Consider the following 12,201-nt stretch of genomic DNA (forward strand, 5'->3'; position numbering starts at 1 on the left):
CATAAGAAGATCTAATATCTAATCAAGTAAAATGTACAATACATATATTTAAAACCCTTCAATAATGCATTTTTGGAAATATACTATATAAGAACATAAGAACATAAGAACATAAGAAAGTTTACAAACGAGAGGAGGCCATTCGGCCCATCTTGCTCGTTTGGTTGTTAGTAGCTTATTGATCCCAAAATCTCATCAAGCAGCTTCTTGAAGGATCCCAGGGTGTCAGCTTCAACAACATTACTGGGGAGTTGATTCCAGACCCTCACAATTCTCTGTGTAAAAAAGTGTCTCCTATTTTCTGTTCTGAATGCCCCTTTTTCTAAACTCCATTTGTGACCCCTGGTCCTTGTTTCTTTTTTCAGGCTGAAAAAGTCCCTTGGGTCGACACTGTCAATACCTTTTAGAATTTTGAATGCTTGAATTAGGTCGCCACGTAGTCTTCTTTGTTCAAGACTGAACAGATTCAATTCTTTTAGCCTGTCTGCATATGACATGCCTTTTAAGCCCGGAATAATTCTGGTCGCTCTTCTTTGCACTCTTTCTAGAGCAGCAATATCTTTTTTATAGCGAGGTGACCAGAACTGAACACAATATTCAAGATGAGGTCTTACAAGTGCATTGTACAGTTTTAACATTACTTCCCTTGATTTAAATTCAACACTTTTCACAATGTATCCGAGCATCTTGTTAGCCTTTTTTATAGCTTCCCCACATTGCCTAGATGAAGACATTTCTGAGTCAACAAAAACTCCTAGGTCTTTTTCATAGATTCCTTCTCCAATTTCAGTATCTCCCATATGATATTTATAATGTACATTTTTATTTCCTGCGTGCAGTACCTTACACTTTTCTCTATTAAATGTCATTTGCCATGTATCTGCCCAGTTCTGAATCTTGTCTAGATCATTTTGAATGACCTTTGCTGCTGCAACAGTGTTTGCCACTCCTCCTACTTTTGTGTCGTCTGCAAATTTAACAAGTTTGCTTACTATACCAGAATCTAAATCATTAATGTAGATTAGGAATAGCAGAGGACCTAATACTGATCCCTGTGGTACACCGCTGGTTACCACACTCCATTCTGAGGTTTTTCCTCTAATCAGTACTTTCTGTTTTCTACATGTTAACCACTCCCTAATCCATGTACATGTGTTTCCTTGAATCCCAACTGCGTTCAGTTTGAGAATTAATCTTTTGTGCGGGACTTTGTCAAAAGCTTTCTGGAAATCTAAATAAACCATATCATATGCTTTGCAATTATCCATTATCGATGTTGCATCCTCAAAAAAATCAAGCAAGTTAGTTAGGCACGATCTCCCTTTCCTAAAACCATGTTGACTGTCTCCCAGTACCCTGTTACCATATAGGTAATTTTCCATTTTGGATCTTATTATAGTTTCCATAAGTTTGCATATAATAGAAGTCAGGCTTACTGGTCTGTAGTTACCTGGTTCAGTTTTGTTTCCCTTTTTGTGGATCGGTATTACGTTTGCAATTTTCCAGTCTGTCGGTACCACCCCTGTGTCAAGAGACTGCTGCATGATCTTGGTTAGCGGTTTGTAAATTACTTCTTTCATTTCTTTGAGTACTACTGGGAGGATCTCATCCGGCCCAGGGGATTTGTTTATTTTAAGAGCTCCTAGTCCCTTTAACACTTCTGCCTCAGTTATGCTAAAGTTATTTAAAACTGGATAGGAACTGGATGACATGTGGGGCATGTTGTCAGTATCTTCCTTTGTAAAAACTTGTGAAAAGTAATCATTTAACATATTTGCTATTTTTTTTTCTTCCTCTACGATTTTGCCATTTGTATCTCTTAAACATTTAATCTCCTCTTTGAATGTTCTCTTGCTGTTGTAATATTGGAAAAACATTTTGGAATTGGTTTTAGCTCCCTTAGCAATGTTCATTTCTATTTCTCTCTTGGCCTTTCTAACTTCCTTTTTGACTTGCATTTGCAGTTCTGTGTACTCTTTCTGTGTACTTTCTTTTTGGTCCTTTTTTAATGCTCTGTAAAGTGCCTTTTTTCGCTGAATATTTTTTTTAATTGATCTATTAAACCATTTTGGCAATTTAGTTTTACATTTAGATTTGTCTACTTTAGGGATATAATTGTTTTGCGCCTCTAGTACTACGTTTTTGAAGAACAACCATCCTTCTTCTGTGGGTGTTTTCTCTATTTTACTCCAATCTACTTCTGTTAGTCTCTGTTTCATGCCTTCATAGTTTGCTTTTCTAAAATTGTAAACCTTAGCTTTAGTCTTTACTTTTGAGGATTTAAAAAACACTTCAAATGAGACCATGTTGTGGTCTGAGTTTGCCAGTGGTTCTCTGACCTCTGTTTTAGTTATTCTATCTTCGTTATTTGAAAAGACTAAATCAAGGCATGCCTCCCCTCTAGTGGGTGCCTTCACAAATTGTGTTAGGAAGCAGTCATTTGTCATTTCCACCATTTCTATTTCATCCTTCGCGCTACCCACCGGGTTTTCCCATTTTATATGGGGGAAGTTGAAATCCCCCATTAGTATGGCTTCTCCTTTGCTACACACATTTCTAATGTCATTGTATAACAGATTATTGTGCTCACCGTCTGAATCTGGCGGTCTATAGCATGCTCCTATTATTATGCCCTTTGAATTTTTGTCTGTTATTCTGACCCATATTGATTCGGTTTTATTTTCTTTGTCCAGGTTTAACACCTGGGCTTCAAGACTGTTTCTTATGTATAGCGCTACCCCTCCTCCTCTTCTGTCCTGCCTGTCTTTCCTATACAGTGTATACCCACAAATATTATATTCGTCCCCATCACTCTCAGATAACCACGTTTCTGTAACACCTATCACATCATAGTTACCTGTTAGTGCAGTAGCTTCAAGTTCTAGAATTTTGTTTCTGATACTTCTAGCATTTAGATAAACACATTTAATGGTTGTCTTACCTGAGTTGTTGTTCTTGTTTTGATGCGGTCTCCCTTCTGTTTTTTTGTTGATTTCTCCCCCCTTCCTTTCTAGTTTAAATGCTTCCGAACCTGCTCGAGGATCTTTTCTCCAAGTAGACTGGTTCCCTTGTTATTTAAATGCAGTCCATCCCGTCTATACAGATAGTCCTCGTTGTAGAAAGTGGTCCAATGATCAAGATAGGTGAAGCCTTCCCGTGTGCACCACGTCTTCAGCCATTGGTTTTGATTAATTATTTCCAGCTGTCCATATGGTCCTTTGCAAGGTGCGGGTAGTATACCAGAAAATACCACAGTTTTGGTTTTCTCTTTTAATTTCCTTCCTAGCTCTCTGAATTTGTTTTGCAGGGATTTTGGTCTGTCTCTTCCAATGTTGTTTGTACCGATGTGGACGACTACTACCGGGTCGTCTCCTGTTCGTTCTAGGAGCCTGTCCACGTTTTCAGTGATGTGCTTGACCGAGGCTCCCGGAAGGCAGCACACTGTTGTAGTAAGGGGGTCCAAACTGCGAACTGAACTTGCTGTGTTTCTCAATATGGAGTCCCCAACAATCATGACCTCCCTTCTTTTTACTGTCTTGTCACCACTGTCAATAGGGTCCTGGATGTTGTTCCTTTCATTCTCTTGTTGTTGGTTCTGCTCATCACAATTCTGAAGTGACTCAAATCTGTTGGTTGTTTTGATTTCTGTGTTGGAACATGCTGTACACTTAGGGTTAATATCAGTTTTCAAAATTAAATTCAGTTTCAGTGTGTTTAAATGTATTAATAAATCTAATTTACAGTATAAAAAACAAAACAAAACAAAAAAACACATTAAACAAACGCATACATAAATAACGGGATAGATGCACTTGAAGTAAATTTGTATTTCTCACCAGAAGGTGGCCCCTTAGGCTACCCAAGACGAGTGAGATCATGTTTGGCTTTCTATTGCTCAGTTTTGCTTCCTGCATTCAGGTGAAGCTTTGCCATTTTGGTCCCTCCCTCGGTTAGTAACCTGTTTTGCTGAGACAGGAAGCCCACTTTCATCAAGTAGTGTTTAGGTTAGCTGGACCTTGACAGCCATGGAAACAAACTTATGGGAAACCCGGTTAATAAAATACGGAAAACGTGTGCAGGTTAAGTAAATATTAAGAATAAACTACTTGTTGGAATACAAACTTTCAGAATCGTAAATACAACTGCAGCGAAAACTAATAGCTTCCCGGATTATAATTTAGTACTGAACAGGTACAACTATTGGGAAGACTAGAGGATAAAAAAAAAAAAAAAAAAGATATACATTTGTAAAAAAAATACACGTTCTATCTCCGTTGCTGATATTTGAGGTCGGTTTAAATTTCCCTCCTTTTTAGCAAGGCGGTGAAAGAGGGGGACTTGGAGTAGAATTCTGCCCGGCAGCCTGAGCTCAGGCCTCGGGGGGTCACAGTCGAGAATTCTCCCCCTAAAAGGAAGATACGGATAGACGCTGGCTATACACATTTATGTGGTTTAAAGGGGAATAAGGAGTCGCCGAGGTTGGTTGTGTGTATTGTATTCATATTTTAACAAAATGGATCAGCATTGTGCTAGCTCCGCGTCTGCTGGGGTACCTTCTTCCAAAAGCACCAAAGACAAGAAATCAAAGAAAAACCTGGATGACGCAGATGGGAAAAAGAAATTTGTAAGTAATTCAATTATTAATTTCTATTGTTCAGTATCGGAATATGGTGTATGCATTGGAATGTAGCCGTATGTGCCATCTAAATTAAACCGATTCCCTCTTAACGAAAAAACACATTTAGAGTGAACAAAAATAATAATATATGTTTATTTTCCAGAGAGTTTTTTTTTTTTTGTTTGTTTTGTTGTTTAAGTTATGGTGCTTTTCAATATGGGAACGTGTTGTACCAGTGTGCTAGATATACAGGGGAGGGAGTTTCTAAAAGTAAGCATGAGTTTACAATGTCAATTGCATTTTTCATATAGCTGTTTTACTTTGATATCTGATTTTATTTCAGTAAGTGTTGCAGTCGGTTCCTTTAGCGTGTTAAATTTCATTTAATTAAAGAAACATCTTCAGATCCCAACGCAACATTGCAAGAATTGTATTATTATTATTATTATTATTATTATTATTATTATTATTATTATTATTATTATTGTTGTTTTTAAACCGAACATTCAGTATGGGACGTAGCACTGTATGTTGTGTAAGACAAAATGACCGAAACATGCTGTCCAGCTCAGACTTTCTGAACACTCAAGCCAAACATCAACAGCTGTCATTTAATGTCAATGCAAGGTGATTAACATCATTCATCTCATCACACAGCACCTCTAAATGCAGGAGGCTGTTTGGTTTTGATTGTCGAGAATGTTATGTTTTTGAGCTACATCAGTACTGTATTGTAATTTAGTGGGCAGTTGGTCTTGTGTATTACATTCTGGGCTGTTCAAAACAAAACATACAGCACAGACGTTTTTGTAAATGACTGCAACATCTTTCAGCACAGGTAGATCATTGTTATTATTACTTGTTTATTTAGCAGATGCCTTTATCCAAGGCGACTTACAGAGACTAGGGTGTGTGAACTATGCATCAGCTGCAGTCACTTACAACATCTCAACCGAAAGACAGATCACAAAGAGGTTAAGTGACTTGCACAAGGTCACACAGTGAGTCAGTGAGTGAGCTGGGATTTGAACCGGGGACCCTTGGTTAAACCATTTTCTTTAACCACTGGACCACACTGCCTCCTCATCATGGAGTGAGCCATTAGTTGCTATGACACATTTTGTTCAGTATAGTTCTGGATTGACCAGGATTAATGAGAGACAATTTCTGTTGTGTATATTTTAATATGGCATTTACTCTACCTGCCTGGAAAGACACTATATCTGGACAGCTGTACAGTAAATACATACACATTCTTCTGACCACGTGGAGTTTAGGAAGCTATCAACTTTCTTAAACGTTGATATAGAGTGGCCATTTAAAGAAAGCAAGGCAGTTTATTAGTTAGATTTATTGTTTGTTTTAACCTGTTATGTTAAGTATGACTGTGGAGCGATTTTTTTTTTTGTGTACTATTTTCAATCTCAGTGTACACCTGAGTTTATTCTGATAATACACCTTTTCGATTTAGTGTAAAATGAAACAACAATTTTCTGATGAACCAATCAACAGACCATTTTAAAAAATGTAGTCTTGTGATCCCATTCAAGTACAGGATTATATCTATTAAGTATTATCCAGGATCATCAGCAAATATCTCTAAATGGGCTGTTGCTTAGCTAGAGGCACATTATGACAGATTTAATTTGCAAGCCAGCATACAGCACAAGACCATTTGGATAGGACCTGATCACATCCTTCCAAATGGATCATGAAGAAACCAGCAAAATATTAGTTTAGCGGGAGAAAGCTTGCTGAAGCCTGACCTAAAGCAACAGGTCAATATGGAAGGAATGTTGGTAAAATGACAATTCAGAACAGTCAAAAGATGTGTCCAACCTGAAACAAGTTTAAATATAACCTGTCAACCTGTTGCTTTATTGTATGCCACTATGCTGTCTTGAGTTTCTTTCCTTCTTTCTTTGTCATAGCCTTTTTAGTTATTTTTTTTATATTGAAACATTCCCAGGTGTTACAAATGCTCTGTCATTTTTGTGTCCCTAAAGAAATACCAAGATAACCATGAGGGTCTCAATAATTTACATGTCAATAATTAATCCGTTTTACTTTTTTAAGACTTGTTTCCGGGAGGCCATGCCTGAGCAGAAGCGAAGTCCCTGCTTTCTCAGCAGAATTAGGACAGAGACAACACTAGGAAAAGCTTTAGATTTTTACTGATTTATAAACAGCCAGTTCACATAAAGATATGCACAAAATATTAATAGTTGCTAGCCACCATAGAACTGTGTTTGAGTTGCCGTGATGACTGCAAAGATCTACTTCTCTTTTTATCACAGAGTTTGAAAGTCGTTTCCTTTTACTATACAGAGCTGCTTGACTGCTTTTCCGACCCAGAAGTCTGTCAAAGATAACGGCAGACATTAAAAGCAAAATGCATTTTGTGTAACTTTGAAGATAATGCACAGGAAAAGACACATTAACAGCTATGCAGTTGGCTAATCTATGTTGCATGGGCCAAATGATAAAGCATCTTCTAAGACTAAGTAGTTGAGACCTGTAACCACCAGAAACCATTGACAGAAAAGAAATTAAAAAAAAAAAAAAAAAAAATCACAGGCCAGCAATTAATAGGAGGCTGTGTGGTTAAAGAAACGGGCTTGTAACCAGGAGGTCCCCTGCTGAAATCCCAGCTCAGCCACTGACTCATTGTGTTACCCTGAGAAAGTCATAACCTCCTTGTGTTCTGTCTTTTGGGTGAGACGTTGTTATAAGTGACTCTGCAGCTGATGCATAATTTGTGTCTTGTAAAGCACTTTGTGGTGGTGGTCCACTATGAAAGACGCTATATAAAGAGTTATTATTATTATTATTATTACAGTGTGTGACTAGGTACAGTAGTAGCACTGAAACGATCTTGTTCATTATACAGTAGTCTCTCACTTATCCAAACCGGACTGGGTCCTGTGATTTGTTCTTGTCTTTTTTTCGATACTAACTCAGTTTGCATTACATCACAAATCAGTACTTATCCAGTAATAAAACACAGAGACCTCTGTATAGAAATCCATTATAGGACTGTGGATACTGACGTTTGGTCTGTACTGCTGCAGTATGTTGTTATAGTGCGGTTCAGATTATACACTAGGTCAATTCGTAATACTGGGCTCCAGATTAGAGTCTGCTGTAGTGTATTTAAGGTAGACCATCTGCTCATTTAATGCTTGGGTGAATACCATTCCCCTACCACAACAACATTTACAAATCCTTGCAGTTTAGGAAGGAAAATAGGGATGTTTGTGGAGGTGGTAGTATGCTCAGCTGGTCGCTGACATGGCATTCACAGCTGACCATGTTTTGTTTCTAAAAATAAAAGCACAAAGGGGTGCTGCCCAGCTAGCCAGCCAGTTTCCTGCAAAGGTCATTTAAAATGATCTTTTTGGGTATTGTTCATGTGACTTAAAGTAGTTAAGCATGAGTTGTGGACATCTGGTGCTTATTTCAGTATACTATTGTATGAGACTACTTTACCAAAATAAAATTTGTCAAATAAGCTCCAAAATGTGTGCCTAAGTCAACCTATTATTATTATTTATTAAAAATTATCTATATGACTATTATACGTACTAGACATTTTTTTTTGTTGTTCTTTTGTCCATTGCAATTCCCCATAAACCAGGTGGGGTTTTGATCCAGCAATGTGATCGTTCATCTGCAGAAGCGAAACATCCAGTTTCTCCTCAGAATTCTCATCCAGGTGTAAAGGATGTCTTCCAAGTCATGCTTGTATAGAGTATTCGTACTCAGGCTGGGGCTGTGTTATTCTGTGCTTTGACCTGGCTCAGGAATGTTGTGGTTTCCAAACAGCCCCCTAACAATATAAGACTTGCCCAGTAAAACCCCTGTCCAGATACAGCATTAGGCCCAGATGTTAACCCTTTGCAGTCCATTTATTCAGCGCTTGTCAGGCATGTCCGGTCCAATTTATTTTCACATGCACTGTTTATTTTACACGCGCTGTTTAATTTTTTTTTTTTTCAGAGTAAAATGGGTTTAAAAGGCACTGAATCGCAAAAGTACACTCAGTACTGCATCTCCAGCCAAGCCCCACCCCTTGTTGGATATATTTTTCACATACCTCTTTATAGACGTACATACTGATAAATTCAATCCTGATCACTCGTTTTATCATCAAACTCCTCAATAATGCAATCCAAGTCATTATTTTATTACTGTAACATCTCAAAAAGCTCTGCAAATGTCAGTGATATTCTTTGAGTACTGGTTGCAGAAGCAGCTGTCTCCTTTGTTTATGTCAGTGTTATCCCTGTGGAGCATGGGGCTATCAGATATGCCCCCATTTTTATTTATTTATTTATTTATTTATTTTTTTTACTTCATTTGGCCATTGAAAGGTTTTTCCTGAGAAAAAACGACTAGAGACCTGTGCTTTATGTCTTTTTTATGATGTCGGACAGGGTCCGACATAGGACCGCAAAGGGTTAAAGCCGGTATCTGAATTCTGTAAAGTGTTACGAACCTACTGGTGACATCGTTCCCATTCCAGTCTTCAACACCAGCAGTGATTTCCTATATGGTTGTGGGGTCTCTGGTGAACTTCACAGTACAACCAGGATCAGCAGAATCATGCAGCCTGGAAAGTAGCCTTTTTGCAAACTCTGTAAGCAGTTAGTGCAATTAGTATAATCTCTCTGAAGTGACCATGTTGGTTTTTTAAACAGGTAAAGAATCTGATCAGTGTGTATCCTAGAGGTTGTCTTCAGAGTAAATAAATGGTTATTGGATCTTCGTTTACCTCAAGTATCCTAAATGCAAATACCGTACATGAGGATTTCCACAACAACTCAGTTGTATGTTCCAAGGTCTTGCCATCTCAATCATCAATAGGTTTCATTTGCAGTGACATAAATGTCTGCGATTCCAATAGGGATCTAGTTTTACAGTTTCCTTAAACCAGAAAATGCTACTGTTGCTAGAACACAAGTTGTTGACACAGGGTCTTCTCCCTGCCCCCATACCACCCTGCCTCTTTAACAAGCTTCCTGTCTTTATTATTAGACAATAAATGCACAACTGTTATTAGCTTAAAAAAAAGATTAAACTAAGTGGGGCTAAACACGAACATGTGCTGTACCAAGGGACCTGCACGTGTAAACTGGAAGAATGAATGCTGCATATCTGCCTAAAAGAACTTGTACAGTACAGTACAGTCTTGGCCTGATACAACCCCCCCCCCCCCAAGGAAAAAGAAAATAAACAAACATTGAACGATTATGTTTATTTTTGGCGTTGTTTTTGCTGTTCAACTTATTGGTAAGCTTGTGAATCAAGTCTGGCTAAATTTAGTATGGAGCTAATTGGATAAAGAAAGGCGGCCCTAAATAATCACTCATCATGCTGTTGTGAAAATGTTGAAGGTTCTTCCCCAGTCAGTAGTGAATGCCAGTGATAAACCACTGGAACTTTCTTCGAAGAGAAATTTCTTCTGCATGTTAACGTGGTTTTGCTGTGCACTGTTTAACGACCTGTCCTAACCAAGTTGTTTTCTGTTTTAAAAATTGAATGGTTTATTGAATTACAAAATTCAGGCAGGAAATGTGGCATTTCCAGAGACTGAAATTACTGTAGTAGCAATTCCCAAGTGTATTGACGACCTTTAAAATTTCCCTCTGTTGTGCTTCCATGCACTACATACAATGCCGGATCATGATTATTTTTAAAATAAGATTAGATTAAAAAAAAGAAGTTTGTCATCTTGTACTGTACTATTTTGGGTATGTTCATTATTGTACTGTACAATCCAAAGCAGACCGTGCAGGTAATAAACACATAGCCTTTTTAATCCTTCAGTAGCTTACTTTATTCTACTAAACATTTCCCTGAAAAATCAGTATAGTTAAATATCAAGGGGTACATACTCAGAAATGATCAAGTAGGCCAACCTTTTGACTACTGTAGTGTCTCCATAGTAATGGGTGTTATTTAAGCTTATACCTAATTATCATTGGAAAGGGTCAGCCCTTCCTTCAATCCAACACATACAATATGAATCATTACATTTATGAAGTTACTAGCTATTTGGTGTATTTGATTTGCATTTAACTTTTAAATACTTACAGTGCAATTATATGACTGGTGTGAAGTTAAACCAGACAATGGTATGCTGTGCAGTACACAGTAACCTTTGCCATGCACCACAGGAGCACGTCAGCTTAGCGAAGGTCAGACAGCTAGTGGCTCTTAGTGTTAATCATCTATTTCAGAATATTGGTCAATGTTAATACATTCAACAACACTTGTACTGGTATACTGTAGTGCATGGTTTAGAACTTGGCCCAGAAGTTCTATACGTCTTAATGTGGCAGGATGTTGTTTTAACCAGGTCTTTCTCTCTCTGTCTTTTAATTTGTACTGTTTTTTTTTTTTTTTTCTCCTCCACTGTAGCTACACACTGTTTAGGTTGTTTATAGCAATGAATGCTTTAAAACAAACAAAAAAAGGGGTTTGTGGATGAAAGAAAAACCTCGACTGTTGGGAAGACTTTGTACCTTTACACAATCCATCTTTGCACACTCCACTGTAAATGGGTGTTTTTGTATTTAAGAGCTGTTTTTATTTAGTGGGTTCTAGGCATTTTGTTAAGCATAACATGCATTTATTTTACACAGCAACAATGGTAACAGGTGTGCTGCATACTTTTTAGTTCATGTGACCCACAGTAGTTAAGCATGAGTTATGGACAGCTGGTGTTTTATGGTTTGTTATAGTATACTGCTGTATGAGACTACTTTGCCACAAGAACACTAGAGAATATATTATTTTACAATTGGTTGTCAGTAAGCTAAAGCCAGTATAGTCAGCACTGACAGTTTTATGATTGACAACTAATGATAGAGTATACACAGGCTTTAGTGTACAAGTAACACGTAATACAATGGTTTCAGGTCACATGTGAGTAATGGTTTGTTTATTCTTTTTTTTCTGAAACCCTGCAATTGAATTACTGATGTGTGATATGTATTTCAATTGTTAATGTATATTGTCTTCAAATCCAAATAGAAAACACAAATATTTCATTAAATAATGGATTATGCAGGGATAATGATGAACTACAACATTTTGCTGACAACATTCTGTGAGCTAATTCTTATGTTTCCTCTGGTTTGATGCAAATTTCCATTACCAAAATAAAGTTTGCTCTCCCTAAAACTGATACGTTCTGAATGTTGATGCCTTTAATTGGGTGCTGCGATGTGAAATTGGAGGTCTTTCAGTTGGGCTTTCTGTAAACTAGTTTTGCTTCAGTTTATTCCTAATTTGTGATATACAATTTAATTTACTTGGTTTCCATTTATTTAGCACACATTACTTGTTAAAGAGCTTTTTTTGTATGAGAGAATGCACATCGATCAATGGTTTTTCATTACTTTTACTATAGTTTTTCAGTGCATTCAATGTGTAGAACTTATAGTATCTTGGGAACTGGTCACATGAATTTAACACAACTTTGCAAGAACATTAGTTAGAAGAATTTTCAGTATTCAACACTGAAACTCTGTCCAGCAGTGCAGTTCATACACTGTCAGTGTAACAATAAGCAAACA

General features: G+C 37.4%; 1 protein-coding gene across 3 annotated transcripts in view; it reads left to right on the forward strand.

Moving 5' to 3' along the window:
• The first annotated feature begins 3,900 nt into the window (after positions 1-3,900).
• Positions 3,901-12,201, forward strand: part of LOC121297469 (protein diaphanous homolog 1-like) — a 133,878-nt gene continuing 125,577 nt past the window's right edge. For all 3 annotated transcript variants that reach the window (XM_041223813.1, XM_041223814.1, XM_041223815.1), the window contains exon 1: positions 3,901-4,624. In XM_041223813.1, the coding sequence (XP_041079747.1) occupies positions 4,514-4,624 (111 nt within the window). In that variant the 5' untranslated portion in view covers positions 3,901-4,513. The remainder of the gene's footprint in view (positions 4,625-12,201) is intronic.

This window comes from Polyodon spathula, chromosome 22 (genome assembly GCF_017654505.1).
Source record: "Polyodon spathula isolate WHYD16114869_AA chromosome 22, ASM1765450v1, whole genome shotgun sequence".
NCBI classification, from domain to species: domain Eukaryota; kingdom Metazoa; phylum Chordata; class Actinopteri; order Acipenseriformes; family Polyodontidae; genus Polyodon; species Polyodon spathula.